Source organism: Nelusetta ayraudi, unplaced genomic scaffold, assembly GCF_046127955.1.
Source record: "Nelusetta ayraudi isolate G7.1 ecotype Tasmania unplaced genomic scaffold, CSIRO-AGI_Nayr_v1 ptg000031l, whole genome shotgun sequence".
NCBI lineage: Eukaryota > Metazoa > Chordata > Actinopteri > Tetraodontiformes > Monacanthidae > Nelusetta > Nelusetta ayraudi.
The window spans coordinates 4,590,923-4,604,090 of record NW_027466081.1 but is presented as its reverse complement, the minus strand read 5'-3'; the positions used below and the strand labels follow the sequence as shown (position 1 = coordinate 4,604,090).

Below are 13,168 nucleotides of genomic sequence, written 5' to 3'. Positions count from 1 at the left end.
AGTATCCACATTATTGGTTAATTGTTTATTTTAAAGGCTGAGTTACACCCTGGTCAAGTCTGCAGTTCATCAGATGGCCACCAGCGTAAACAAATCAAAACTTCAGTCATTGTGGGGGGGTAGCCCGGGGACATGGCGCCACCGCTGTGGCGGCACTTTCCGCCGAACTCGCAACGCAGCCGGATCGCCGAGCTGTCAAATCTCCGAGCGACTTTCAGCCAGAACCTCGTGTCGCGTGACTGATCATTCTCTCTTTCTCTCTCAGCCGTGACAAAGGCAGGGAGCTACTACTGCAAGCCGGCCACAAAAAAAAAAAAAAAAAAACTTCCACAAAAGAAGATGAAGAGGCAACAGAGGAGAAAAACAACACGCCCAAGCTGCTGCTAAAGAGATTAGCACGGGGGGCGCTGCGGTATAGCGGCATTTCCACGTTATAAAGAGGAACAAAGAATGGGACTGAGGGCTTTTCTCAATGGACGTGTTTTGATCCCGACTTGCTGCTGGCAGCCGTTTAGTTAAACACTGGAAGCTTCGAGCTGTCGCTAACCGGCTCGACTGGCCAGCCAGTAACCTCCCAAGGAATCTCTTTGAAGATCCTCTTTTGACATTTTTGTATTGGCTCCTTTTTTTGACAGCTCCAAGGAAAAACTTGCATCTGCCGTGTCAAGTCATCAGATTTCTCCTCCGGCCATCGGGGCTGCACACCTCAACACCAACCCTCACGCTACATCTGACTCGGAGTCGGCCAGATGTCGGCACAGCGGCATTAATCTCTGCGCGCCACATATGGAGACAATGTCCTGCAGTTTGGAGGTTTTTCCGTCTTTGCATAACTTGGAATTTTAAAGGTCAAGCCGCATGCAGCGGCACAGACGCCTTTGCGCTGCAGACAACAAAGACGGGACTCGTGAGTCATCCCAAAGTTGAAAGCTATAATCATGCAGATTTTCAGGCAATTTGCCCGAAACTATAGGTGAAGCGGGGGGGGAGTTGCTGCCACAGCAGACAGAGAGAAATGTGCGCGTCTTGGGTAAAGAAGATGGATGCGGCGCCTCATTCCCAGTGACACTTGCCAACGTCATGTGTCAGTTTTTCAAGGGGAGAAAAAAAAAGAAGCCGGTCGAGCTAATAAGAAAAAAAAAAACGGTGTCCTAAAAAAACCCTCCAAAAAAAGACGAGCCGTCACTCTTTTCAATTCCACTGAATTCCAAGATTAAACGTGCGCAACACAGGGAAGCGTAATTTTTGTTTGAATAAACATTTTAAATTGTAAATGTAATAGCAAATAGCTAGAAACCCTCATGTTTTTCCACAAAAGTGTGTTGAACAGCAAGTGACAACAAAACAACTGCAACTCTCAGTGAATGCTTACATATATGTGTATATTTATATATATATATCCCGAGCAAATACGCATTTTCCTTCCGCCCCACGAGGTGTTTGCCTGGGTGCAATCACCCCTAATCGCCACCTCTCCGTGACGGCAAGAAGCAGCTGAATTGCTCCCACTTACTTCCAGGAGCGTCCTCACTTGGGCGAGGTGTAAAAACCTCTAAATTGGCTGTTTGGCAGGCGCGTGATGGCACGTGCGAAATTTAACGAAGCGGAAACGGAAAACTGTAACTCCGGCGATAAAACTTAAGACGCTGCCCCGGCTGCTGGGAGGAGGAGCTGCCTCAGGGGGCATTTTTCTACTTCGCCTCCTTCATATAGTTATTCTGTACTTCCATATACTGTGTATACATTCTATATTTTACTTCTTCATCCTCCTTCCGCGCTCCTTCCTTTGATGAAAAAAACTGTAGCGACTCATCGTAGAAAAAAAAAAAGTGTCGTTACAAAGTATAACCAAGTTTCAAAAGCCAGAGCAGACCAATCCAGAGGAGATAAGTGGCGCACTTACAGATTTCAGTGGGGTTTTTTTGGCATGCTGCGCCGAGAGTCGAACAGAGAGCCTCTTTTTGGCAGGGTGAACAGCTTTATTTTATCAGTGAAGAGGGCAAACAAAAAGAAAAAGGAAAAGAAAGGGAAATCGATGATGGATGCAGCGGCGAAGCTAGCGTGGCGCGGCGGCGGCCGGAATAAATCCCCGGCCAGGGAGCGCTAGATGGATGAGTGCGGAGCGGAGGACAAAGACATGCTGGTTGCTCCCGAAGGTGCCAATTGGACGGGTCAAATATAATTACTGCAAAAGTGAGGACAAACACGAGGGCATCATCTAGAAAAAAAAAAAAAAAGGCGAGGGCTGCAGGCGCCGCCGAATGGCCACAAATCTGCTGGCAAGGTTTCCCCCCCGGTGACAGGAGAAAGAAAAAGGAGCAAAAGAAGAAGATGATGTTGTTCTGACTGGCCAGCGGTGCCGATACCGATCAATAACTGAGGGATCCTTCACATTGGAAGCACCCGCACAGTTGATGTTAATCGCTGGCAGCCTGTTCAAAGCTTGGCGTGTGCAAAAGTGCTGCGCTCAGCATTTTGCCGTCATCCTCGACCAATTAAAAACATGCGCGGATGCAAAGATGCATCCTATATATTTCCCCCCAGCTGGATATTTTAATAAAGAGAGACTAAGAGGAGACTCGTCCATAAATCACTTTCAGCCTCTCTGTCTCCAATCAGCAGGGCCGTAAATGCTGCCATTCTTCTTCTTCTTCTTCTTCTTCTTCTTCTTCTTCTTCTTCTTCTTCTTCAACGTTCCATAATTGAGTGTGTGTGTGTGTGTGTGTGTGCACGTGTGCGTGCCCAGCCGTGAAAGGCAGCATGTGTGGCTGCAGACGAGCCTCCGCCGTCAGCGAACGCACGGCCGCCCGAGTACATTCATCTGTTATCAGTGTGTGAATGGATGTATGGTTTTGTGCGCGTGCACGTGTGTGTGTGTGTGTGTGAATAGGTTGGCCACACACAACGCAGACGAGACGAGACGAAGGGGGGGAAAGAAAGACTCATTCAGCCAAGGCTACAAAGGCAAAGTGTGTGTTCAGACAAAGAGATGGCGCGGCAGGTGTGTCGTTTCCGTGCTGCACAGACACACGCGTGTACGCACGCACGCACGCACACAAGAAGAAGAAGAAGTTTAAACAGCTGCAAAGGGGAACGCAGGGAGAGCAGAACCAGAGCTCGGCGGTGCCCTGGCGATGAAGTCAAACGTTTCTTTTCCGAGAGGATTCTGGTTGTAAAATGTACAATTTGCTTCAGACGGTTCAAAAAAAAAAAAAAAAGAATAAATAAAAGTGAGACACTGCGGCTGTTATGTTTCAGGCAAACATTTAGTCAAGCTGTGCGACAACATGTCCTCGGCACTGCGTGCTCTGCGCAATAGTCCGCTGGCCTTCTAACAAACAGACAGCTGCTACTTAGTGTGCTAGTCTTATTTTTGATATCTATTTGATGATTATTTTGATGAAATAACAACCTGTGCATGAAAATATTTCTGGGAACTTATGACACACAAACCTGATTCCCTACATTATTGACTACACTTTGTTTTTGTTGCTTTCCAAACATCCAACAAAGTGTGAGTTTTAGCCAAAACCCAGATCTTCTTTTTTCGACGGCTGTAAACAGAGGGCTAAACATGCTGTCGTCTATGGCGCTCAATGGAAAACTGATCTCAACCGCTGTTCCATGGCTCTGCATTGGAACAGCCCACTCCCTTTTGATTGGCCAGCCACTCGCTGCGAGCGCTAACTAGCAGGGGGGAATTAGCTACTAGCTCTCATGCGGTTACGTCTCGTGCGCGTTTAAAAGAAAAAAAAGTTGAAAAAGTCAATTTTTCATAACCGGGCCTCTTTTAATATATCTGGGTGAATTTAGACAGTTAGACAGATCTTTTATTTAAAGTGCCTGTCTGCTCGAGTTATTCTCTTTTAGTGTGAGGCTGCCTCGCTGGAGAGTCCAGGAGGAAATAAAACAACTGATGATAAATAAAGTCTGGAAATGGACATAATGTAAGAGCCGCAGCAGGCGAACTGCCATGAATGTTTGCTCTGATAAATCCTGTCAGCTCCAGGTATATAAATTACAGGCCATATTGTGAAGCCCTCAACGACCTGGCCTCTCTTCTGCCCTAAAGCCCTTATTGTTAAACTGCTGTTTCCCTGTTTGCTTGAGTCCTTCCAGACCGACTGAGGTGCCGCGCTGACGGACAGGATAACCTCTGTCCCGCAGCTCGTGCTAGTTTTGTTGTAGCTGCTGTGCATCTGAAAGAATGAGTCAGCTGCAGGAGCATACGGGGGGGGGAAAAAGAGAGAGTGGATTACAGGTTAACTAGCTTACCCACAATCCCTCTTTCTCCTGCGCACCCTTCATTTTCTCACCCAGCCGTGTCTTAAGTAAGATTAAAGCATCTCGCTAGGCTGGTTCCTCCTGTCTGATAGTCTTTTTTCAGTGCGAGTTTCAAATGCAGCTTATAAAATGCATTTTTTCCTCGACCTGGCTCTCTCTCTCTCTCTCTCTCTCTCTCTCTCTCTCTCTCTCTCTCTCTCTCTCTCTCTCTCTCTCTCTCTCTCTCTCTCTCTCTCTCTCTCTCTCTCTCTCTCTCTCTCTCTCTCTCTCTCTCTCTCTCTCTCTCTCTCTCTCTCTCTCTCTCTCTCTCTCTCTCTCTCTCTCTCTCTCTCTCTGTGTGTGTGTGTGAAGCTTCCCGGAAATAGCGAGCTGACTCATCAGGCCAGATGCACCTACAGTATGAGACTTGTTTGAGTACCAGCCCACACACAAATCATCAGGGTTCCCTCTCTCCACACACACACACACACACTGAGGTGAAAGCATGCAGGCATTTGTATGCTAAAACCAAGCTGACTTGGCGGGGTCGAGGTTCCTGATTGAGAGCACTGATGAGATACAGAAGGTTAGACTGACAGCCAGGGAGATTTTTCCTCGCTTGCTCACCCTGGAGCTGGAGATTTATTTTATTTTATTTTTTTTTTCCAGCAAAAAATAAGAGGGAGGCTGGAGATGGCAGAGCCCGAGATCTCACCCCGTGCATCTAAAACTTTGTCCATGTGCACGTTGGTATTTCCAAAAGACATTTCTTTCATTCCAAATTATAATCACATCCAAATGCTAATACAAATGCAGGCTGCCAGCCAAACCCAGAAGTATGCCAAACCAAGAGGTGGCGCTATAATCACCAAGAGTAAGAGCATGTTGCTAATCAGACATCATTGCTTATAAAGACAAATGGCGAATGAGCCATGGTTGTCCGCTTCGCAAACTTGTGTTCGACTGGGATTTTCACATCTAAACTATTTCTTGGTTGCAGTTGCGTGGAGGAAAACGCCTTGTTGATGCCAGAGGTGGGCAGACGGGTTGGAGACCATGGATGTTTTGGTTCTGTCTGCTTTATATCTAAATATATACATCTATAAAATATATATTATATCTAATATAGCTGTTGTTGTAGAAGACCCACGACAACAATAACAAGAAGGAAACATTTTTCTGCCTGTTTACATGCAAACATTAAAGCATCTATTAACATTTCACAGTGGAAAGAATCTTTCTGGTTGTAGCGAACAAAAGAATGCATAGAAGGAGGCGTATTTGCAAAATATGCCACGTAGGCGTGGATGAGGCTCCATCTGAACAATGTGACTCCACCAAAAGCATGCACAGTTATTATTATTATTTCCCCCCTTTGATTAAAAAAAAGAAAACGAGAAAGAAAGCAGAACGGTGCTCTGACTTCATTATGCGGAGCTCCATTCTTTTTGGTAAGACGAACAAATTAATTTCCTTTAGTGGGCAGACGAGGCCCCAATTATTTGTCTGGCTCCGCGAGGAATTCCATGGTTATATCCAAGTTCTTTCAGATATTAATCTTATTTGAGGAGGGATAATTACCCTCAATAGGGGGCTAAGCAGGTTCAACCAGATCTGCCTCCGAAACACATGAAATGAACAATTCAGTATGCACACGAACGGCGCACAGTCCCAGCGCTCCCTCCTTCTGTGGCTCTTTACTTTAAACCGGGAATATTTTTGGACCACAATCAAGAGACCTCATTAGAGCCGGTCTGGCGAAAAGCTTTCTACTGAGGAGTAGCAGTGTCCTGCCACTAGGGGCAGCGTTGAACAAGGAGTAAAGTGCCACAAATAACCTTTATGCACTTGTGTCATCAGTGTCAGACAGACTTGATAGATGGGTGACATTGTGACGTTACTCACTCGTTTTGAGGCTTAGAGGTTGGTTTCACGATTTTCACGAGTCATGTTGAGTTTCCGGTTTCCCTTAAAACCGGACGATTCCATACATGGAAGTGTTCGGGGACATTTGGGCCAATTCAATGTGTGTTTTTTTTGTAACGGAAAAATAAAAACAAAGTAAAATAAACATTTGTAAAGGTGTGAATTGAATGATCCTTTGACAGGCAGTCATTTTTAGCCCTTTTGCAACCATTTCGGGCGGCCCCTGCTGGCCAAACAATAGAATGCAAGTTTTTTTGGGTTGAGCTCCTTTTCGAAACTGGAAGCTCCGTTCATCTTCATATACAATCAATGCTCCGACGAAGGTTAGAAAAAACGTTCTTAACTAAAAAATTAACGCAAGTTGCAGACTTACGCCTCGGTCTTGTAGGTGGAGCACCTCTCCAGCGGGATCTTCAGCACGCGGTTGTTCAGACCCACGAAGAGCGACCTGTCGCTGTGCAGGATCTGCAAACTCAGGATCGGCTCCCGCACACCCGTCGGGAAGAGCTCCAACTCCTCCAGGTAACAACCCTGCAGGTTCTTATTGGGCGTGGCCAGCGCCTTCAGGATGGTGCCGTATTCTGATTGGACGAGAAAGATTTTTTTTTTTTTTTAAGAAATGTTTTAGTAGTAGATAGAAGTCATATGATAGTAATAGTAGTATAGTATAGTTGTATAGGAAAGTTTAGTATAATATCATAGTTGTATTTTACAGTACAGTGGCTCTCAACTGGTGGAGACGGACATTTTTTTTTTTCCTTATCATGAGGTCACAACCCAATTTATTCCACAAAAACAAAAACGCTAGCCGACTTTCTATCTTGTGTAGTAAATAAATTATTGAAATTATTGAATTGTATTGCGTATTGTGCAAAATAAATTCCAAACATTTTCTCTATAAATATATCCATTTTAAAAATCCTTATATCCAAATAAAATGAGGGGGGAACTGCCCACAAATCCGCAACCCAATCAAAACAGCTCCGGGACCAAAAAGTGGGTCACGACCCACCAGTTGAGAAACGGTGGTATAGTATATAGTATATTATACTATATACTACACCATACAACTATGATACTATATTATACTATGGTATAATATTGTATATAGTATAGTATGGTAGTAGTAGTAGTAGTATAATAGTAGAGACATTTAATAGTAATAATGATCTAGTAGTAGTAGAAACAAAAGCAGCATTAGATGTGAGCTGAGCAAATCAAACAAAGAAACAAACAGATAAAACACAATCAGCAACCCTCTCGGTGGCACACCTGTGCTGATGTAGATGACGTGGTAGAGGGTGTCCATGCCCTGGACGATGTCCACCACCAGGTTGGAGAAACGCACGTCGTCCTGCATGACCAGCGGGTCGACGGACTCCGGCTGCACCACGTCGTTCATCAGGTAGAGCCGCTGGGCGTCCTGCAGGCTGCGCTCCGTCAGCCCGTCATTGGGGCCGCCGTCATTGATGGTGCCGCACTGGAGAGAGGAGAGGAGGTGGTGGGGAGGTGACGTATCGAATCGGCAGCGATTGAAGTGGAGACAGCAGAGAAGTGTTAACGGTGAGGTCACAGCTTTCGCGGAGCTTTGTTTATCTTGGAGAGCTCAGCTGTGTATTACAGCGCCCGCTCCCCCTCGAGGACTCGGAATGAGGAGAAGATGGTTTTCACTTTCAAGGATATCTGCCGTCCCGTTGACTCGATAGTTGATAGCTTTTATTTGCACATTTTCGCTGCAGTGTTTCAAATTAAGCTCATCAACGATTGTCCCTCAGGATTTTGCATAATTCTGTGAGCAACCTGAAGATTCCAGTGCTTTGTGATTGCATTCTAGCATCCCAGCGTGTCTCAATGCGCTCTGCTACGAACGCTGTCCATTGTTTGCTCACTTGGAAGATGACTACACAGACGTTTAACTTTATCCTATGGTGGCAGGTTTCTCTTTACACCAGGGGGTAAGTTTTTTTTTTTTTAAATTGGATTTATATTGTATCCACTGTATCGACAGATATTTTCTTTCAAGCTCCCATTGCAGCATTAGCTGCGAGTGCAGTAGTAGTTCATGATGAGGAACTACTATTATGATTGTTGTGCTATTATTGTTATTGCAACATTGTGTTTCCAAGTATCAAGAGTATACGTATTTTTGATATAGTTGTATATATATTACATACAAAATATGTATATATGTTGATCACAAATCCAACTATTACGTTTAGCACTCGCATTGTATGCATTTTAAGAGTCGCCATTTCAGTGTTGTAAACCCACGACAATTGACCGTGAACCCATTAGAATCTGCAGCCCATGACTAACCCAGAACATGTTTTTTTTTTTTTTGCTCATAAAACACCGAAGACTGTTGCCATCATCATAAAAACCGCGTCATTACACGCTTTGAACGTCGTAGTGGACTCGGCTTCACCCACCTGGAAGCCGTGGATGGGGTTGGGCGTGGGCAGCCAGGTGGAGCGAGGGTTCTCCTGGGAGCGGAAGGGCCCGTTGAAGGCCCGGGTGATGGCGCTCAGGTTGAAGGCGCACACGGCCGAAGCGGCGATGCTGTTCCTTCAGAGAGGGACGGAAGTGGGAGAGAGTGAGGCGATAAAATCAGAATAATCCAAGTGGAGACGTCGTTTCCGACGGCAATGTTCACAGCAGGCGGCAGGCGGGCCATGAAAGCAGAGTTGGGAAGATTACTTTGCAAATGTAATTAGTTGCAGTTACAAGTTACCCTATCGTAAAAAATGTAACGTAAAATGTAATAGTAGTGTAACTATTTCAACTGCTTTATCAAAGTCATGTAACTTCTTACGTTTGATTACATTTTGATGACTTTTCTTACTTTTAGATAAATGCTGTACTGTTATAATGTAATACTGTTTTAGACCCGACAGTGTAAAGCTTCCAGCAGTGCTCCAAACAACAACAACAACAACAACAGAATAAGATAAGTTTAAAGGTCAAACTAGTACCTCCTTTTACTGTGAGATCACCATGAAATACATATCAGTGCAGCAACCTACTATTTTTTTTAAATCAGCAAAATCAATCACATTTTTGCAAAGATATTCCCGCTAAACCAACCACTTAACATTTCATTTAGCACTCAATGAACCCCATTGAAAATACAACTGTCTACTGTGAAATCCTACTTTGTAAAAATTCCACAAGTAATTGTAATTTAATTACACATTTTTTTCAGTAATGTAACTGATTCGACTTATCTTTACTTTGTAATTTAATTCCGGCGTTACGTGTAAGTAGTTACTGCCCCCTGACACTGCATAAATGTTGCGGCGGCTACGGAATAAAGCGATTGTGCTGCGTGTCCCGTCCTCTCGATGGAGGGGCCCCCGTTATTTGTACCTGCAATAAACAATAAGTGCGGCGTATCTGGCGTGCTGGAGGCTAAGCTACGTTATCTGCAGCTCCCAGTGAATGGGCACAGTATTAATCAGAGGACACAGAGGAGGCAGTTGTGCAGATTACGCGCAAAAACACACACAGACTGGAGCGAGCGCGCACAAACACACAAAGGTGCGGCCTATGAAAGTGGAGCCGCGGCCAAACTGGCAGCGCGAGTCAAGTTATTACGATGACGCGTTTCAGACATAATGCGCTTGCGGGGTAATGAGTTTCCAAAGCGCCAGCTCCTGCTGGCACCCCCTTCCTCTTCTTCTTCTCCTTCTTTTTTCCTTTTTTAGATTTTTTTTTTTACTTTCTGCTGCGCAGCTGACAGCCTGCCGCCTCGCTTTGTCTCGTTGGAAGCTGCTCAACCGTCAGTTAGCGGGTAGACCGAGGTAGACCGAGGCCGACCAGACAGGCAGTTGAGGAAAGACGGAGTGCTGTGAGCCGCTGTTTGTTTTTAGCAATTAGTAAAGGGGGGCAGCTTAGTGAAGCTTTGATTTCTCACTGTTGAAAGGCCCCCGTGCTGAGGCATGAGACATTTTTTATTGTAATTGCGCTATCATGGAGAGCGCAACGAAATTAAATTGATAAATTCCCGGAACGTCGCTCCGCTCAGATCTTCACTTTTTTATTCTGAACTAGTGGAGCGGCCGTGCTGCACTCGAAAAAACCCTTTAGCCTTTCTGCTAAAGTTTTGACTGACACATTTTTTCAAAGCGGAGGTGCCAGTGGTGTTGCCAGTACTTTGCTAGGGGTGGTCTTACTCACCAGAGCGTATATCGGAGCCCCTTGTGATATCACTAAGGTCCGGTTTTCAGACTTTGGCTATTTAGAACAAACTTTCTGGAAACTAAAGGTAAGGTGGAAAGAAGGTCTCTCCTCAGTTCTCAGTCCTCATTCAGAGTGATAAATGACACACAATAGAGACACTTGTTATTGTTCATACTGGTATAGTGAATTTTGCATAACTCGGAACCCTTAATTCTCTTACATTCCACAGCCATTCATATTGCGTTGACATTCCACGTTATTTACTGCAGCACGCCTCACTTAGAAATTGGTTTTCCGGATCGCTGCTTGGGGATTGTTTCAAGGCGGCTTTTATGAAAGAATATCTCGCTATCTTTTACCCGTCGACCTGTGCCTGGAGGAGATGCCTGGAGAAGCGATATCGCTGATTCACTCAGCCTCTCGGCAATTCCAAACAATGTGGAACCAAAATGTCAAACTTCTCTTTGTTTTTTTTCTTTTTATTCATTAAAACAAACAAACGCATGCGTCCTCGAGACGATGTCAGCAGTAAGTTGAATCTTGTTCTATATGTATATGTATAGAGAAAGGGAGAGATAGATAGATAGATATTTCTATCTATTTTCTTCAAAAAAAAAATCAGCATAGTATTGTTTGATCTTTTTACTATTATTAAAAAGTGCAGTTTATTGGGTCGAACGAAAAGGTAAAAAAAAAGAAAAGAAAAAAAGAAGAGCTTTTGGCTGAGAGTGGATGTGGGTTAAACAGGTGTCTTACTGACCTACTTGCAGCCTGATGAAGAGAAAAGCCTCTGGACCTGGCTAAAAGGAACTTTTTTCCTCCTCTCTGTGTGTTTTTAAATGGCGGCATTAAAAAAAAGGGGGAAACTGGCCAGACCAGTGCAAAGTGGGAACGCTGCGGTAAACCGGGAGGAAACAACGCTCAGCAGCAGGAAAACCACAGGCCAATGATCTGCGATCTGTGCGAAATCCTGAATCACGGTTTGGATTTAAGGGACGTCTGGCTGCGGCCACGTGGGTGGTTCTCCCGCTCCAGCCAAACTGCACCGCAGAAAGCCCCGACCACGGGTTTCGGACCGCTGCGGATCCACGGTGCCACATTTACGGGGGGAGGTAGGGAGCGCCAGGAGAGCACGCGGCTAATGGATGCGGCCAATATGTTTGGAGTCGGCCGGAAAGCTCCGGAAAGGGGATCGGAAAAAAGCTGTTTGACATCTGCCGCGCCGCCTGCTGTGACTGCTCCACAACTCCCCGCGCCACCATGATAATCATCTCGTCCCGGCTGCCTTGTCCCAACGCATGTTGTCGGCTGGAAAAAAAACAAAAAACCTTTATTTCCTGTCTTGTTCTGCCTGAACCTCCACCCATTAGTTAATTCTCCCCTTTCCCCCCAAATACTGTGCAGCGATCTGTGTTTTCCTTGCTGCTGCCGCAGATGAAGTTAAACCAGGGCAGACCAAGTGCTGCCTCTTTATGTGTGCAGTGTAAATAATAGCACTAATCTAAAGGCCAGACATTATGCAAATTCAATTCAGTTCACCAATGTTTTCAAACAATGCGTCTCTATCATCTCTCCAAACTCCCCAACGAATGCTAAATGCTTCCGGGGCAGGCAGTGATGTCACAAAGGGCACTGACGCCGCCCCCAGGTTGGTGACAACAACCTGAGCCAGGTGTTGGCTCACTCCCGAAGACCATCTGGCTGCTAAATGCATTTCGCACAAATCATTAATTTTAACATTAATGCATGTTTTTTTTTTTTTTTCAGCAGGAGGAACGTAAACAGAGGGCTGAATATTTTGTTTTTCCAGAGATCTTTAACATCCATAGCTGTGGGATGAAAAATAGTGAACAGAAAATAGGTGTATTTCGGGACCTATAACCCTAACAGATGAGCAGTGAGTTTTCTCGGCGGTCCCTTGTTGCCGATTCTGTTCCTTGGAACAATCGAATGAGAGAATAAGGTGGACGCAGGAAATAAATTCCAAGCAAAAGTGCTGGAATTCCTGTTTCTAGCGCTGCCTGCCAAGCCCGGTGCCCCGCAGAGCCTCTTTCCACACGCCAGAACAGTTTTGCAGCTCGGGCGAGCGAAGGTGTAGCTCGGCCTGAGTTGTTACGAAGGTAATGAATTTCTCACCCGGCCTGACTCTTTGGCTCCCTGCAAGCCACAATCAGTACAGATCAGCACCAGCCGAGGGGAATTTGTCTGGTAAACACCAGGGGCTGATTTGTATCTTGCTTGGATAACTTTATCTCCTTCTTTTTCTTAGGCTGGATGCTGGCGAAGCCGCCGCTACGTACTTTTAAACAGAGGTCCTTGTTGCTTCTCCCTCCAGCCGACTGATAAAATTTGTTCTGCTGCATCAACAATTATTTTCATTGTGCTACGGAGGTGGGAAGCAAAAATACTTGAGAGGATTTTTTATGTATCTGTACTTGTGTATTTATTTTTCTAATGACTTTTTACTTATACTACCTTCTGGACTTTCGACTTCTTACATTGGAAAAACATGCTTTACTTTTGTCTATAAAAGACACAAATTCCAATTTATGATGTATGAATACATATGATCGTATTTTAGAGACTTTCGTGTTTAGTACGTTTTCAGTGCAGAAAAAAATAAAACTGTTGAAAATAACATTGGTTATTGTTAAAATAAAAAAAAATAAAAAACAGTGTAAACATCCAATAAAGTTTCATTGGTACTAACTACAGTTTGGTTGTATTTCAGTTGAAAAAGAAAAAAACTATAGTTTTGAAAGTAGCAAAGCTGTAAAAAATGAGATAGATGCTCATGCTC

General features: G+C 44.8%; 1 protein-coding gene across 5 annotated transcripts in view; it reads right to left on the bottom strand.

Moving 5' to 3' along the window:
* Positions 1 to 13,168, bottom strand: part of sema5ba (sema domain, seven thrombospondin repeats (type 1 and type 1-like), transmembrane domain (TM) and short cytoplasmic domain, (semaphorin) 5Ba) — a 173,808-nt gene that overhangs the window by 32,823 nt on the left and 127,817 nt on the right. For all 5 annotated transcript variants that reach the window (XM_076030998.1, XM_076030999.1, XM_076030996.1 and 2 more), the window contains 3 exons: positions 8,619 to 8,754; positions 7,462 to 7,669; positions 6,563 to 6,770 (listed from right to left, as the gene is read on the bottom strand). In XM_076030998.1, coding sequence (XP_075887113.1) covers positions 6,563 to 6,770; positions 7,462 to 7,669; positions 8,619 to 8,754 — 552 coding nt within the window. The remainder of the gene's footprint in view (positions 1 to 6,562; positions 6,771 to 7,461; positions 7,670 to 8,618; positions 8,755 to 13,168) is intronic.